Source organism: Marmota marmota, unplaced genomic scaffold, assembly GCF_001458135.2.
Source record: "Marmota marmota marmota unplaced genomic scaffold, marMar, whole genome shotgun sequence".
Lineage (NCBI taxonomy): Eukaryota > Metazoa > Chordata > Mammalia > Rodentia > Sciuridae > Marmota > Marmota marmota.
The window spans coordinates 9,201,899-9,219,383 of NW_025999932.1; the positions used below are offsets into that span (position 1 = coordinate 9,201,899).

At 38.4% G+C, this 17,485-nt stretch overlaps 1 protein-coding gene and 1 long non-coding RNA gene across 3 annotated transcripts in view; both read left to right on the forward strand.

Moving 5' to 3' along the window:
* Positions 1–17,485, forward strand: part of Fgf14 (fibroblast growth factor 14) — a 339,751-nt gene that overhangs the window by 119,192 nt on the left and 203,074 nt on the right. Inside the window, exon 1 of one of the 2 annotated variants that reach the window (XM_015483994.2) lies at positions 7–578. The exons of the other annotated variant lie outside the window; for it this stretch is intronic. Within the exon in view, the coding sequence (XP_015339480.1) occupies positions 386–578 (193 nt within the window). The 5' untranslated portion in view covers positions 7–385. Of the gene's footprint in view, positions 1–6; positions 579–17,485 lie in introns of those variants that run through there. 2 annotated transcript variants of the gene reach the window in all.
* Positions 4,047–17,485, forward strand: part of LOC125616049 — a 21,938-nt gene continuing 8,499 nt past the window's right edge. Inside the window, exons 1-2 of the long non-coding RNA XR_007346662.1 lie at positions 4,047–4,057; positions 13,782–13,785. This is a non-coding gene — a long non-coding RNA (uncharacterized LOC125616049). The remainder of the gene's footprint in view (positions 4,058–13,781; positions 13,786–17,485) is intronic.

Genomic DNA, 17,485 nt, shown 5'->3' on the forward strand with positions numbered 1-17,485 from the left:
CGGGCAAGAAGACAGAGCTTGTTGCGGTGGCGACCCCCGAGAGGGTTCCGGCGACTCCGGGTGACCGGGAGCGCCCGCAGCTGCAGTCCCGCTCTGGACTCAGGACTCAGACGAGTCTGGGAGGCGGAGGCCAGGACCTCGGGCTCCCGGGGTTCACCCCGCTGCGCCCCGGGCGCATTTACGCGCCTGCCCCGCGCTAGGTAGACAGGGCGATGGGTCCTAGTCGGGACTGAGAGCCCAGACCTCTCTCCCCAACCCCGCCACACCGCCCCTCCCTCTGCTTTCCCGAGGGCGAGACTTGGTCTGCGCCGCCCCTTTCCTCTCCGGTGCCCCCAGCTCCCCTTCCTCTGTCCCCTCCCTCCCCGGACCCATTCCCTGGACCACCATGGCCGCGGCCATCGCCAGCGGCTTGATCCGCCAGAAGCGGCAGGCGCGGGAGCAGCACTGGGACCGGCCGTCTGCCAGCAGGAGGCGGAGCAGCCCCAGCAAGAACCGCGGGCTCTGCAATGGCAACCTGGTGGATATCTTCTCCAAAGTGCGCATCTTCGGCCTCAAGAAGCGGAGGTTGCGGCGCCAAGGTCTGTGTGGGTCACTGTTGCGAGGTGCGCCTCGGCTGGCTCCGGTCTCCCCAGCCCGGCTGGAGCTCCACCGGGCTCGGGCATCCCCGCCCTCTTTCCCTCCTCCGTCCCGGCTGTCCACCCCTCCCCAACCCCCCAGGTCTCCCTCTGAGCGCCTTCCGCGGGGAGCTGTGAATCTGCTGTCAGGCAACCTGTAGCCGCTAAAAACTCAACCCCGCCAAGAGCTGGCAAGTTGGCTGGGTGCTCTCCAGTCGCCCGCGGGCCGGGAGCTGGGAAACCTGTCTCTACTCCCAGACTCCTAGCTAGCTTCCCTGGGCAAGGAGTCTGACTGTAGGACATGGGGGAAGGGATCTTCCTCTCTGCAACTCTAGGATCGCTCCTGCTGCTCACAGTATGATTTGAGGCTCAGGAATTCCTAGGTGCCTGGCTTCCCTTGACCTCCAGAAACCTCCTGGGGTCGCAGTGCTGCTGTGATCCCCTATGGTGCCCTCAGCAGGGGCTGTAGTAAGAAGTGAGCAGAGTGTGTGCGGGGGAGTGAACTAAGGAACTAGTGTGAGATTTACCAGAGAGCTGATTATCAGATAGAGGCTCTGAGAGCTAGCTCTGAAGTCCCTTCATCAAATCTTGGTATGGGGACAGAGCACAGTGAATCCCAAGAAGGATGAGTCTGAGGGGGAGAGGGGTGTTGGAGAAGTGTAAATCCCTAATATGAGACAGTTTTAATTTAAAAACCTCTAACTACATGGACAAGAAATGACTACATGTAGATGACCATAATAGTTACTTTCTATAGTTATTATTATTATTATTATTACCATCATTTTTATTTTGAGAAACAACTAGCTTCCAGCATGACCTTTTGCTGACTTTAGAATGTCAGGGTCTGAGAAGGCAACCCACTCAGGAGATGGAGCCCAGCCCGTCGTCCCTCTCTTGCTTGTCTGCACATGCAGTTGCTAAGGGTGGTTGTTGTAGGAGCATGTGGGGTGTTGTGAAAGAGAAATGGGGATTGCTTGCTTTTCATAACAGAGTGGGCTTGGCAGGAAACAGAAGAATGTATTTACGTTAATAGGAGTATGCGTTTGCCTGGCACATTGTATTCTCCGTGCTCAGCTGTGTTTGTTTAAGGGCCCTGTGGCTAGAAGACAGGGAAGAGAAGCATATGTTTTGCATGTTTTTCGAATGTATGTGTGTTCACATATTTACAAGTTCATGACCAAAAGTTTTAATATGTGGTTTTATTTTTAAAACAAAGACTAACACTAAATATTTTAAGAGGACAATGGTTCATTGTTTCAATAAGAAATTAGGGATGACTTGCTCTTAGTTTCAACCTTAAAAGGCAAACATCAGAAATGTCAGAGTGCACATCCTAAGGGAAATACAATTATATAAATGGCAGAGGAGAAACTTCTTGTAGAGTAGGGAGGAAATGATCTTTCCCACCAGAGTACAAGCTTTTAGGAAAAGTGAATTTTTGCTTTTTGCTTTAGCCTAGAGCCTTCCCCAGCACACCTGTGCTATGACAAGTCTCCTGCTCTGATTACTGTTGATGGTGGAGCTCCACCTTGTCATGAGCTAACCCGTTGGCCTCTCCCCTCTTATAATCAGTGTCATTTGAAGTACAGTTTTCACAACAGCAAGCTCTGAATTTACCATCTCTTTTTAAAGTATATGAATGCATTCTCTTCTAAATGGATTTATTTTGATACAATGACACAGAGTTATTAAGGGCATTCTTTAAATATATAGCAAGTAGATTATAAATGTGGACAACAAACCCTATGTGTGACATTGGGTGATAAAGGAGGATTAGCTTTATACTTAATAGATACTTTTATATTTAATCTTAGAAAAGATGGGGTGTATTTCTTTCTACTGTACAGAAATTTCAAAGCTATCTAATAGTCGATTTCTGTTTTCAACCTTGACTGCTCTCTTGGTAGTCAAGAACCTGAGATGATACCAAACTGCATCTGAGTTCACTTCACTACCTTATTTTTGGTGGGAGAATGGAAGAAAAGTTAGAAGGCAATTTCCTCAGAACCTTTCCTTTTGTTTCCCTTATATTTCCTTATAGAAAGAAATATGTTCTTTAGTGGAGAAAAATATTGACATAGATCTTGTGTGTCAAAAAGAAATTAGTTCATTAGTATTGTTAACTTTAAGCAGATATTAAAATCTTATATTATGCACATTACATATTGATAGATACAATTCTATATTATATTTAGCTCTGTATTATTATTTGAGTACTTAAGTATTATTTTAGGAAATATATAAAAATTTATATTATATAATTTATACATTGGTATATATTGATATACTTCTATATTAAATATAATTAATTAATTATGTAAAGATTATTTTGAGAAATATATTAAGAATATTTTTTTTATTTCTTATGTACTCTGCACAATAATTGCCCTAGGAAGCTTTTAAAATCTGACTTGTTAATTTAAAGTTGCAACTTTTAGGGGTGGAGGTTTTATATATCTGTATACTTGCAAATCCTCAATTTGACAAATAATTATGGAAATTTTACAATATGCCAGGCCCTGCTGTAGGTGTTATCTTCAGATTGGTGAATAGAACTGACATAGTTACTCCCATGATGGAGCTCAGAAACATGGAGCAGAAAGTCACTGCATATGGGCAGGAACAAATTAATAAGAAACTACCGAAATAAAAGTCCTATAAGTTTGTAGAGGTAGAGAATTGTAAGGCAGAGAATGGTGGAGGAGAGGGTGTTCTGGGGAAGGATCTAATTAGATGAAGCAGTCAGGGTGCCCCATGCTCAGATCTACAAGTTGAGAACTGACATCTGAGAAAGATTCAGAGGTTTAAGGACAGGTAGAAAGAACGAAGCCAAGGCTTGGAAGTGGGGAAACTATCCTGTTGAGAAAAACAATTGTGGATAATACAGGCTGCCATGATTGCAAATAAAACAAAGAATAGCTCCGTATTTTGTGTCATAGGGAAAGGTAGTAGACATTTCCAAAATTTAGGAACTTTTTAATACGCATTGAGGAGTACTTAATGTAAAGAGTGTGGAGTTGAAACGCTACTCCCATCCTCACCTTCACAACCCCTCTTCCCACATAAAGCAATTGTTGCACTGATGGACTTGGTCTGTGAGGGCCATTTTCAGGATGGCTATTAGCTGTGGTCATGGACACTGCCACTCCATGCTGTCTTCCTGATTCACCTTCCTCTCCCCTCCCCTACTTCCAGAGACTCCAATCACAACTCAGAAGCCCCCTAATTAACTGCTTCAAAATCCTTGTCATTTTTTCTGTATGTTTTTTTTAAGAATGCTTAGAATCTCCCCCTCCTTTTTATATTCACCTGTTGAAATTATTCCTATTCATGAAATTATTCCTGTCTCTGAAAGCTCAGAGAAAGTATTATCTCCTCTGAGAAGTCTTCCCTCATTGCATAGAATTAAAAATAACCCTCCAGTGGCATCGTGTGCTCTTGTATGAGTTCTTGTATGCTCTTACTGACAGCTGATAGTCATTACTGAGTGCACATCTTTATTTGATTCTATTTAAGAAGGAAAGTCTGTTTTCTGCATCTTCATAGGCTCTCAAATCTTTATAGAATGCTGCCCAGGCCCTGGGTGATCATCATTGCCTTGTATTGGAGCGGAACAAGGAAGGTCAACAGGTCCAAAGCTCCCAAACATGGCCTTGAACCACACTGCTCTAACTAAATCATTTTGGAAATAAAGACATTTTTTTAAAATCTGTTTTTTATTTTTCCTAAATAAATACATGGATTTTATCTTATTTTAAAGGGATTAGAGATCAAGTACATGGTTGTGAGTTATTTACAAGAAACAAAAATAAAAGCAATCTCCTTTTAAGGCTTACATAACATATGAAGATACATATTTAGAGGGTATGTTACATTAACTAAAGAAAGAGGAATACACAGGAAATCAACATTTCACAAATAGTTTTATTTGGAATACTAAAAAATGAAAACTTAAACAGAAAATTAATGCAGTTATGTATAATAAACATTTTATCCTAAATGCGTGACATTTTTACTTTGAATTTTTAAACCAAATAAGAACCTTGATTGCTTGCAGGATAATAACCTTTCAAAAATCTTTGATGTGACTAATGCAATGTTTCTTGCAATTCATTTATTTTTTGGCTACTATCATAGAAGCCATGGCATTATAGGCCATGTAAGTTTAATCAGTGGTATGTGGCTTTCTTACTAACACATCTTACCTAAAATAAATTATAGGGTGTCAAAAGAAATAAGGAATGAAAAATGAGCTACTTATAATGTGTTTTCAAGTTAATATGTCATTTATAAAGTAGAAATGTATGTGCACCTACACAAACAAAACTGCTTTGTTCCAGTGTGGTAGTGAAATTCATCAGTTTCCAAAGAAATGAGAAGTGTCCTTCCTTCTTACAAGGTTCTGTGCAAGGGAAGAAGTATCTACCCTCTAAGAAAGTAACCATCAGCAAATAGGAATCACAAGACTTCCAGTATTTGGGCTACTATTTTAGAGCCATTACCATATGATTATAAGAAAAAGTCAGTGTTCAGATCAAAGTAAAATAAGATAACTTTCCTACCACTAAAGACACATTCCTTTTCTTTGGAAGTGTTTTTTGTTTTTATTCTTTAGTTTTGGTTGCTTTTTTTTTCTTTTGTTTTTGTTTGCTAAGACTGCAGGAATCTTGCTATACATCTTTTGATAATACCTGTTGCTAACATCCTATGTTTTTTGTTAATTATTATAGTTGGTTAAAATTATAGCGTTTCTAAATTGAAATGTCTAGTTTTTGTTTTTTTTTAAACAAGGGATATTTTGCAGTGCGGTTTCTTAATGAAAAATCTTATGGGAATATTACTGTATTGTTAAATGAAATAATATTAGAGACAAAACGTATATGTTGCTTGTTTATACATATATTTTTTTCCTTATGCTTAATTATTTATTTTGTTTTCAATGAATGGGAAATATTTTGTATAGATTTCTAAACATGGTTAACACTGCCATGGTGCAATAAATTTAAAAATGCCGTGACAAAGTGTAAAATAGCTTACTAGGTTAATTTAGGTATAATTAAAGCTAAAAAACATGGTTTGTTTTGGGTTGAGTTCTACTCAAAGAGTCAGTTGAGTTTACATATACTTAGAAAATAGCTAATACTGAATGGTCAATTATCCAGTAAATAAATCCCTTGACAAATATTTCAGAGGCACTGAGCCCCCCTCCCTTTTCACTCCTCACATCAATTACAAATTTTACTTTATATTGCACATTAGCAGAATTTTTAGGATAGTTCTACATTCAGCAGCAAATTTATGTTTTTTTGTTAATAATTTTATGACTTTAATATTATTTTATTCATTTTTAAATTTATTTATAACCAAGCATAGCTTCATACATTATATGTATTAATGGGGTGTTACATGATATTTTGATATACATATATATTGAATAATGTTTTTATCAGGTTAAAGATCTATCTCTTCAAACATTTATCATTTTTAATGGTAAAATATTTGAAATCCTTTCACCTAGCTTTGGAATTCATGGTTCATTATCATTATCTAAAGTCTCCCTAGTCTGCAATTTCACAACAGAACTAACCCAGTACACATTGATCACCTTTCTCTCCCACCTCCCCATACTCTCCCATCCGCTGGTGACTCCTATTCTACTCTCCACTCCTATGAGATCAACTTTTTACATTTCCCACATGAGTGAGATCATGGGGGACTTACCATTCTGTTCCTGGCTTATTTTCAGTTTTTAACATAACTATCCCCAATTCCATCCATATTATTGCAAATGACAGAATTTTATTCTTTTCATGTTGTATAGTATTCCATTATGAATACATACTGTGCTTTCTTTATCCATTCATCAGTTGACAGACGTCAGGCTGTGTCCATTTCTTGACCATTGTGCAAAATAGAAATGGGAATATAGGTACCTCTTCAATTCTTTAAAATGCTACTTTAATAACAATTATTTTCAAACTACGAACCTCCTCTGTGTAAAGTGGTAAGTCCTCTAAATTTTGAAAATTGACTTAATTTAAAAAGAATAGCAGAAATTTAAAGGGAAAATATTTTCAATTTAATTTATTCATTTAGTTCTGGAATTCTAGATTTTCCTTCCTTTTAATATTTTACATTAATTTCATTCCAAATGATGAGAAACTTCTAGACCAAAAGGACAATTTAGATCATGTAGGGTGTATGTGATAATTTAAATATTGTTATTTTATCACCTAAGAGCTGAAGAAATAAACCCATAAAGGTAAACTCAAATATGTAAGTGACCAATTTAGAGAGGTTAGCACAATTCCAAGCCAATGGTGTTGGCATGACTAGAAAAACAGCTTAGTAATTTAATCTACTATGGTCCCAGTGTTCATTTCAAGAAATTCAACTTTTTCTTGAGGTCAGAGGTGTCAAGGGAGAGCAGTAGGAATCTGGACACCATTTCTGAATTATATGGGGTAGTCACTACTTTGTCACTCAGGGGAATGGCTCATTTTATAAGGCTATTCATTTTGTGAGATATTTCTATGGAATGTATGTTTCTCTTTATGCTTTTGTGGATCTTTAATACTAGCATTAATTGGGACCCACTGGTGTGATGATAGGGGACAGTCACTTGAGTGAGCCTCACCTGTGCCTGGCACACAACCAACACTGCACATGTCCTTGCTGAGTGAATGGAAGATTCTGTATTCCTCAGGATGGATTTCACAGTGCAGAAATGTCAGTTGAGATTAGTGCACACATAGCAGAGGCTACGACTACAGAGTTGTTATTAGTGTGTGGAACAGCTGTCAACGTGGCTCCTAACTCTGGTCATGTGCACTTTTGAATCTTCCCAAGAAACCTATGTGGTAGGTCCTCTACAGTATGCATCCATTAGTACACTGCTTGCCATTAATTGGCAAAACACTAATATTAACCATCTCTTCATTTTAAAAACGAGGAATTTGAAACAGCAACAACAAGAAAAATCAGTAAAATCCTCGCGTTCACATAGCTTTAATGAGTGGAGCTGGGATTAAAGTCCAGGTTATTAGACTCCAGTTCTCTTAACCAGTACTGATAATCACTTGCCATTTACATTATTTAATTATGTCAAAAGTTGATGTTTTAGTCAACTTTTCATCTCTGTAAAAAATACTTGAGGATACCAATTTAGAACAGGAAAGTTTATTTTAGCTCAGGGTTTCAGTCCACGGTGGAAGGGGCTGGGAACTAGATATTACCACCAAGGGCACACCCTCAGGGACCACTCCCTTCAATCAGGTCTTATCTCCCTAATTTGAATGGACTACTTGAAGGAAATAGTCCTTGGGAGTGTTTTCTTGGGGACATATCTAATCCCTGGCACCCTCCACCACAGACTGACAGTCCATTCAAATTACGAAGCCATTAATGTATTGATCTGTTGAGGTCAGAGCCCTCAGGATTTAATCATTTCCCCAAAGCCATACCTATGGACATTGCTCCATAAAGGACGAAGCCATCAACACATGAGTCTTTGGGGACATTCCAAATCCAAACCTTAACAGTTGAGATTCATTGCCAATACACAGCCTAAAAAACTGAGGTTCAAGGAGTTTGGGTTTTGTCAAGACTAATATCTACCAAGTGACACAGACAGTATTCAACGAAATCTGTCTTCCCCACTTCTTATAATATTTCATTTCTCTATTATACTGGAAACTCTTTATTAATGGAATGCATATTATTTCCCAGAGTAATAGGATGTTAGCAATATATATATATTATGATTAGATTAATAGTTATCCAATTACTGTTGTTGGAATCAAGTTACTTTTGTTGTAATAGTGTTTTATTAACATTAAAATCAAGGATATAAGTAAGTTTACTCAAAAGTAGAGATTGTTTTGTGAGGTTTGGGGACAATTTGAAAAAAATGTACTCTATTTTACCAAATCTTTGGCTTTCAATTCAGGGGCACTTGACCACTGAATCACATCTGAGACCCTGTCTCACTGAGTTGCTTAGCACCTTGCCTTTGCTAAGGCTGTCTTCAAACTTGTGATCCTCCTCCCTCAGCCTCCTAAGCTGCTGAGATTAGAGTCTTGTGCCACTACCCCTGGCTTACCAAGTCATTTTTGTCATAGGAATATGATGGTTTACAGATGTGGATGTGGCACATAATGGTGTTTTCTCCTTAATAAATTGCAAAATTGATCTAAAAGGACTGCTTGTAGTGTTTTAATTATTATGTAATGAATTTTGTTAAATATTTTATTACTTTTTCATTAATTTTTCAGTAGCATGTATTTTAAGTATTTCTTATTTCTAATAAAAAGCCTATTGATTACATTCACCAAGGTCATAGGGTCACAAATTGATCATGAACATAACACACTGTTAGAAACCTAAATCCTGCCTGTATTATTTTGCTGCTTTTAAATTAGTGACTTGGCTCATAGTCATTTTCTATGAAGTTGTTACATCTTATCCTTTTATTTTAATATTTTTTAGTTGTAGATGGACAAAATGCCTTTATTTCTTTATTTTTATGTGATGCTGAGGATCAAAACCAGTGCCTCATACGTGCTAGGTGAACGCTCTACCACTGAGCCATAACCCTAGCCCCTTACATCTTATGCTTAATACTGATTCTGGAAACACAAGGTTATAGAGCCTCACTCACGTGTGCACCATGCCATTTGCTTTCTGGAAGGTGCACAAAGATGACTGCTGCTGCCTTAGGAGTCTAGCCACATGCTCTTTGGAGCTATCTCACTGACATTTTATCTGGCTCTTCTTTCCTCATAACCTTACTTAATCCATGTATCCAAGAGCCTACGTATTTTGTACCTACATTTACTCAGCTATTTTGATGAGAGAGAGAGAGAGAGAGAGAGAGAGAGAGAGAGAGAGAGAGAGAGAGNAAAGAAAGAAAGAAAGAAAGAAAGAAGAGAGAAAAAAAGAGAGAGAGAGAGAAAGGAAGGAAGGAAGGAAGAAAGAAAGAAAAAAAGAAAGAAAGAAAGAAAAGAAAGAAAGAAAGAAAGAAAGAAAGAAAGAAAGAAAGAAAGAAAGAAAGAAAGAAAGAAAAAAGAAATCACCCATCCGAACTGGTCTTTCTTCAAATGTGTCAAATGCATAGTCAATAATCTCAAGCAGGTCTTTGTCCAAATCTCTTTTAATTCTTTCCCACCCCTAATCTCAGCTGTGTCCTCATTTCATAAATTTCCATACACTCCACAACTACTTTGGGAAGCTGGTCTGCAGATCTATCTGTTTGCTCTTCTTTTTCATCCTGAACATGGGGCTGAACTCTTAGTGCTCTGGGCTAAGAAAGAAAACCCCCAAACTGAGCAGTACATCTTCTCAGCCATTTGGGGTCATTAATCCACTTATCTTCTCTCTTCACTGTAAGATTTCCACATCCTATTGTATTATTCTGACCATGAAATAAATCTGTGGTAATATATTCCACTTTAAAAACATAGCCCCCTTGGGTCGTGCATCCCTGTTGGATTAACTGTTATTACTGGCAAAACCCCATGAGAGAGAAGTCTGCAGCTCCCTTCATCAGTCTCCTTTGAACCCTTTCTAATTGTTTTTTTCCTTCACCAACAAACTACTTTTGTCAAGGTCACCAATCCAATCCAAGAATCAGTTCACGGTTCTTTTCACACTTTTACAGTATTTGGCATTCATATTTTCACAATAAATTTGTACCTTTTTTACAACAATGCAGGTAAATTTTGCATCAAAATACCTTTTTACACCTATCATTTACCCTATTTGAACCCTTCATGTGATCATCTTTCCATAGGTATGCTATATTTGGATTTCTAACTGAGTGGATTCACGATAGCCACCATGTGACCTGATTTTCTGCCACAGACTACTAGTGCTCAGTTGGTACCATGGTTAGGCAGCATGTGGTGTTTCCTTACTTGGGAAGAAGAATGTGTGGATTGAGTGACTTGTCTTCATAAAATGGAAAAATCTGAATGGTTTTAAGAGTTAGTCTTAAGTTTGGTCTTTATAGTTAAATAAAATACATTTGTCATTAGCCATAACTATATTCAGACTCCTCAAGTACTACCATAGCACATAATATTTGGCAACTTAAGATAGTGATTAATTGACTTAATGACAAACATCACTCAAATTCAAGCATTATATAGAAAGAAATGGTTATAAGCTTGGGAATGGTTTATTTGACATAGTTTACTTTCTACATGTAGAATGTCTTCAATGATGTGTTGGCTTTTATTAACATCTAGCAATTTTAACTAATGTTGCTACATTCACTTTTGTACCCATCTATTACATATAGATACATAATTATGAGCCCTGCTGACCATAAGGCAACTTTTTTACATGTGTTTTTGAATGTTTTTATTTTACTTCCTGTCAGAATGATGAAGAGCTCCCAAAGGCATGAGAGATGGTAAAGACATGGCAACTGAAGTATTATAATAATAAGTTTATAGACCGAGTTCTATCATTTCCTCTTGCTGCGTGCTTTGTGAGTGAGGTATAGCTGTTGGTTCAGTAGCTACAATCTGGACAGTGTCTTTCTTCAGAAAACTCTTGAATGCTGGACAGGCAGTTATTTGTTTTTTCCAAGATCCAATAGTTCTCTCCCTTTACAAAGGCCTTTAAGACAGTCAGAAGCTCATTGCTTAATGTCTTTCTATTCCACCACATGCTTTATTCATCTCTGAGTTTCTGTAAATAATTCCTGCCTATCCTTGGATACATCATGCCCTTTAAATATTTGTTCATGGATTTTTTTTATCCTTCTTACCATTTGACCAACTTACAATTGTTTAACTGTGTTTATCTTTCTGCATAAGTAAATGCCACCGGCACCTTAATCATTTCTGTGGCTTAGATTGTTCAATAATTACCTCATCCTTATTCCAGCAAACGAGAGGACTATTGTTTTCAGGAACAGAATTTCATGCTGAGGCCTAGCTTGGTGGAGAGGAGAATGCATGAAGGCACTGTCACTCTTGTGTCTGGCAGACGTCTGAGCTGAGTGGAAGGATGAGAAAACTGGCAAGTCCCTGCAAGGTAGAAGCAGTTGCCTTGGCTTTATGCCTGACAAATTTACGGAAATTGTAGGGAAAATAATCAAACGTCACTGCGTTTGCTAGGAGGAGAGGTGCTGTATCCAACTGCTCATGCTTCTCCAACCATGGGAAGTAGGCGGTGCTATTTTCATTTTCATGGATGAGGGGAAATGGAGTACTTTTCCAGGGACTCATGCTTGGAAGAGGTCGTATGGGAAGGCAGGTCTGACTGATGCAGGGGACACGTTTTTAGAATTAACTCAATGACAGCTACCTGGTAATAGTGGTTGGCATCCTGTTCCAGCATTTTCTGTATTCCCCTGGAATGGACTAGAATATCAGCCACAGGGTTCCTTCTTATTCATCATACTGGTTCAGTATGACAGCACATGGGGACTGCAGTGGCCACCATGACCAGTGACATGTGACAAACACCGTTCAGGGAAGTGCATTCTCTGACTTTTTTCCACATCTCTCCAATGCTTGAGGCCAGGTTAGCAACCTGTGGAGAACAGCAGAGCTGAGACACAGCCATTCGGAAGCTACGAGGCTTTCCTTGGAAGAGCCATCTAAGTCCTTTGCATTTTGGAAAAGTGCAAAAGCTATAAAGGTTGCTGAAATTTCAAGAACATGGCACTAATCAGTGAAGATTTCCTGTTCTCATGCTACTGCTGCTAAGCCAATGCAATTCTCCCCATTAGAAATGTCCCTGGTGCCCAAGCGTTCTCATAAATGTTATAATTTTTCACTTTCTGGATGGCTTATTATTGTATAGTCAGGTGAAACTGTGGTCCATAGTATGATATTAAGCACATTTTGCAACATCTATACCAACAAATCACCCTGAAGGTAAAAATTTCCTGTTTGTACTGGACATAGTGATGCCTGCCCATAAGTCCAGCAGCTCTGGAGGCTGATCAAATTTGAGGCCAGCTCAGGAGGCTGAGAAAATTTGAGGCCAGCCTCAGAATTAGTGAGTCCCTAAGCAACTTAGCAACACCCTGTATCACAATAAAGGGGACTGGGAATGTGGCTCAGTGGTTAAGCACCCCTGGGTTCAATCCCTACTATCAAAAAAAAAAATCCTGTTTTGGGGTGTGAGGTGTCTTTTGCCCTGTGATCATAGTAGTTGTTAGGGATTATTTCAGTAGTAGTTAGGTATGTTAACTTACAGCATAAATATTTCTATTCTGTTATATTTTCAAAAAATAAATATACCACTTCACAACTTTAGAGGTTTTTAAATATTAACTAAAGTGTCATCATATTTGGCTGGTCTCACACTTCTTACTACTATTCCTTTGTCTTTTTTATCTACAGAATTCCCGTTTTTGTTTTTCGTTTGCTTGTTTGTTTGTTTTTTATCTTTTGAAGCAGGCCTATTGATTTTTTTTCCTAAAAAATGAATGTAAAAAATCCCCCAATCCTGCCTGCGCAGCCTCTCTCTTTCTTACCACTGTCCTTGCTGTAGCCTGCTGATCTGCACAGGGCTGTCACCTGCAGGGTGCACTGGGTCCTGCTGGGAGTTCTGGATGCACAAAGGAGACTGGGTCACACTGCCATGGCCTTGGCTTGGAGCTTGTTAACATGGAGAGAGAGAGGTCCAGTCAGTGAGCAGGTTGGACAAGCCAATTCAGAAGACACCTTCCAGACTTAAATTCTTCCCTTGGGTCCTCAGTCAGTATCTCACCAGCTAGGTCTTAGAAGGTTGATACAGAGCTACATTTGTTTGCCTTGAAGATTTCATGTTCCATTTAAAGTTCAGCACAGGGACTTCTCCATGATCAGTGCTCAGTGTCTATCTCCTTGTCCCCTGCGCCAGACCCCATCTCCTCCTGCGTCCCCATTCCCTGGGCCGTGAATTTGCCATGGCTCTGTACTTCCTATTGGAAGCTCATTAAGTGGAGCCTGGAGAGTTGGTTCCTTAGTCCTCTATATAACATGCATTCTAGCTTCTTCCAGGCAATCACAGCTTTGTCTAGTGTTTAACCCTGAGACCCTTAAGCTTTGGTGTTCTTCTTGGTATGTGTGTGTTGTACGTGTGTGTCGCATATACATAAATACAAAGATAAATGTGAAGCATGCTGCAGGGGGAAGGTAAGACATGTGGCACAAAAACAAGCCGAGTGCTAAGTATGTTTAACTCTGAATTTACACATCTGAATTTGTTGGGCCAAGCCCTGTCCTCTCACCCTGTACTCACCCTATGCCGTCTTCATCATTTTATAAAAGTCACAGTTCTCTCATATCCACAGATGTGAACATTTAGACAGGAAAAAAAAATAGAGAAACCTACTCAAGTTTCTATAAAAAGTCAGTTTAATGCCTACCAGTAATTGTAGAACTCGATTCTTCCACCAGATTTTTAAAAATCTTACAGTTTCAGTACATAAGACCCAGTCACTCTAGGGGTGAGACTGAAACCCATGCAAAGGGATTAAAGCTTGAATGAAGGATTATGGGAAGAGTGACAGCCTGGGAAAAGAATGACACACACATGCATCAAATCACAGTCCTCCCTCGTATGTCCTGCAACTTGAATGAATGTCTAGGTGCCTCATAGGAATTCAGAGCTTCACTTTGATGTCCTATTAAAGGAATACTGAACATGTTCCTCAAAAACAGCATACAAGCCAGGTGCCTTGGCATATGCCTATAATCCCAGCATCTTGGGAGGCTGAGGTGGGAGGATCATGAGTTCAAAGCCAGTCTCAGCAACTTAGCTAGGCACTTAGCAACTTGGCGAGACCCTGTCTCTTAAAAACATATATATAAAAAAAAGGTGTGGGGATGAGGCTCAGTGGTTAAGCACCCTGGGTTCAATTCCCAGTACAAAACAAAACAAAAAACCAAAAACCTAGCAAACAAGTCCCTAAATAGCCACTGTGGTACATTTGAAGAGCAGGATGAAGAAAAAAAAAATCAAATAGAAAACTGGCAAATATCATGTAGAGAGTAGCACTGGATGGACTAGAAAAATTAGACAATTAGATTTTAACCAATTCAAATTGACAAATCACAACAAGCTTTCTTTGGAAGACATGAACAAGTACTACATAACTGAGTTTCAATTTTAATAACGCAAATTAGTCAAACATAGAAATAAAGCTATTGGATTTGTATTAAAAACACTGCTTTTGAAGAAAGGCCAGAATAATATGGATTGTACAACAATTAACTGGTGGAACTTCAGGCTCTCAAACCCATGACAGGATTTGGAAGAACATCCCTTGGCGGAAGTCTCAGTAAATGGCAATTTTTCTAGTGAAGAAAGTAACTATAAGTCAAGAGGATTATTTGAAGGCTTCAGGGAGTTATTCTGTACTTAATAGCACTTGCATTCAAGGTAATTCTATTTAGAGGGTATTAAACACAGGTGCTTGATTAAACATACTGATTTAGAAGTGACTATATCAATATTGGCTGCAAATATCTTGCTTCATGAGGAAAAATATGGATGCATCCTCTATTTCATATATAAATATGCTATTTAAAGTTACATCTAAGAAACTACGTATCATGCCAGGAGTGGTAGTGCATGACTGTAATCCCAGCAACTCAGGAGGCTGATGCAGGAGGATTGAAAGTTTGAAGCCAACCACAGCAATTTAGTAAGGCCCTAAGCAACTTAGTGAGACCATGTCTCAAAATAAAAATAATGAAAGGGGCTGAAGATACAGCTTAGTAGTAAGGTACACACAAAAAAGAAATTTTGACACTACAAATAAAACAAATTGACCATGCTTTTTTTGTTGTTGTTTGTTTGTTTGGTGCTAGGTAGGTGTTCAACCCAGCCCCTCGAGCATGCACTAAACTTCTGGAAGCTTACAAAACGGTAGAAAAAATAATATGAAGAGGAATAGAAATCCTCTAAAATGTGGAAGGTGCATTCAAGAGCCAGAATCCTTGCAGCTGGTGACCTTTTATAGACTTTTTAAATGTCCTCTCCTGGCAGAGTGGCTGCATCTGGTCCTCTTTAAGCATTTTTTTTTTTGCTTTGAATAGTCCCAGTGTGTTACTAAATGGATAAAGCTATTGTTTTGAGTAAAAAGTAAGGCAACCAATATATTAGCTCATAAATCTTTACCATTATCTGCGCTGAACTTCACAAAAGTCTTGATTGTAGCCATAGTGTATGTACATGCCCCAACTCATCAATATGCCTACATTAAATATGTGCAATTTTTGTATATCAAATATACTTCAGTGACACTTTAAATCATCTTTAAAGTAGACAATATTATCCATAGTTTTCAAGTGAAGGAGTAGAAACTTAAGAATAATAAGTAATTTTTCCAAGTACAGATGATCTGCATTCTACTAGATGTAGGATCCCAACCCTGTAATTTTGGATTTCCTGTGCAAGAGTTCTTTGTTACAAGACACATCCTCTAGAGTCTCTCATAACAAGTAAGAAAAAATGCAAAAGACTAGTGGAAAGGACTTTCTTCCTTCTTCCTTTTCAGTGTTGAGAGTTGCCACTTAGGAAGTGGGAGGGAGATGGTGGACAATTTCACTCCATTTTTAGAAGAATAACTCTTTATGTTGTCTTGTTGTCTCGAATTTGCAAGCTCATAAAATTTAGGAGACAATCGAACAATATCAATGTTCTTCTTCAACCTTTGGGAAAGAATATGATTCCTCTTTTTTGATCCATCCCTAGATGTTGATTTTTTAAAGGCATTTGTTTGCTTTTGACTAGAAATTCTTCTCAGTACTCCTCATGCAAAACTAAGTTGACAATACCGAACACTTCAAAAGTTTTATTAAATGGTATGTCGGATGTCACATCTCACTCTATTCCATAAATTTTATAGCAATCCAAAATTCCATCTCAATTTAAAAGCAGATATTATTAAAGTATAACATGCACTTTTAAAAAGTTCCCAAACCACATGAAGCATAATGAATTGTTTTCACAAAGTGAATAAACACACTGGTGTAAAGATCACCTGAATGAAAAATAGACCCCAAGAACCATCCCCCAACACATTAATAAACCGTAAAGGTAGGCATGCTGTTGACTTCCAACATGATATGTGAGTTTCCCTGTTTGAAAGCTTTACCTAGGGAATATATCATACAGAATATATTCTCTGTGCCTGGCGTCTTATACTTAGCATACATTTCATCATGTTGTCTCTGATCATATTTCTTAAGGTCTGCAAGGATGCCCCCATTTTCCTGGTAACTTTTCTCTTTTTCTCTTGTGCAGTTTGGCCAGGGTCTACTGCAGTTTTTAGTCTTTTCCAAAGAAGATGCTTTCAGCTGAGTTGATTTTTCTATTGTATTTTTGTGTGTAGTACAAATTCTGTCCTTCACATTACTACTTTTTTCTATCATTTTTAGATGAAAATTGCTCCTTTATAACTTCTTCAGAGTATAAATTATGAGCTAATTGACTTTTATGTTTTAACTGCTTTAATGAAATAGAATATACACAATGTAAAACTCACCCATTAAAAATGTTTAGTTCAGTAGTTTTTAGTATATTCCCAGCATTGTGCAACCATCACTGTAATCTAATCTTAGAATGTTTCTATCACCCCGGAAGAGAATTTCCATTGTTCATTGTCCCCGTACCACCTCTATCCTAGAGAGCCCTAATCTGTTTCTATGTTTGTGGATTTGCCTGTTCAGAACATTTCAAACACATGAGTCATACAATATATGATCCTTGTGACTGGCTACTTTCACGTAGCATATTTTTTTTTGACATTTATCCACTTTGTATCTGTATTGAATTTTTTTTTATTGTTGGCTGTTCAAAACATTACATAGTTCTTGATATATCATATTTCACACTTTGATTCAAGTGGGTTATGA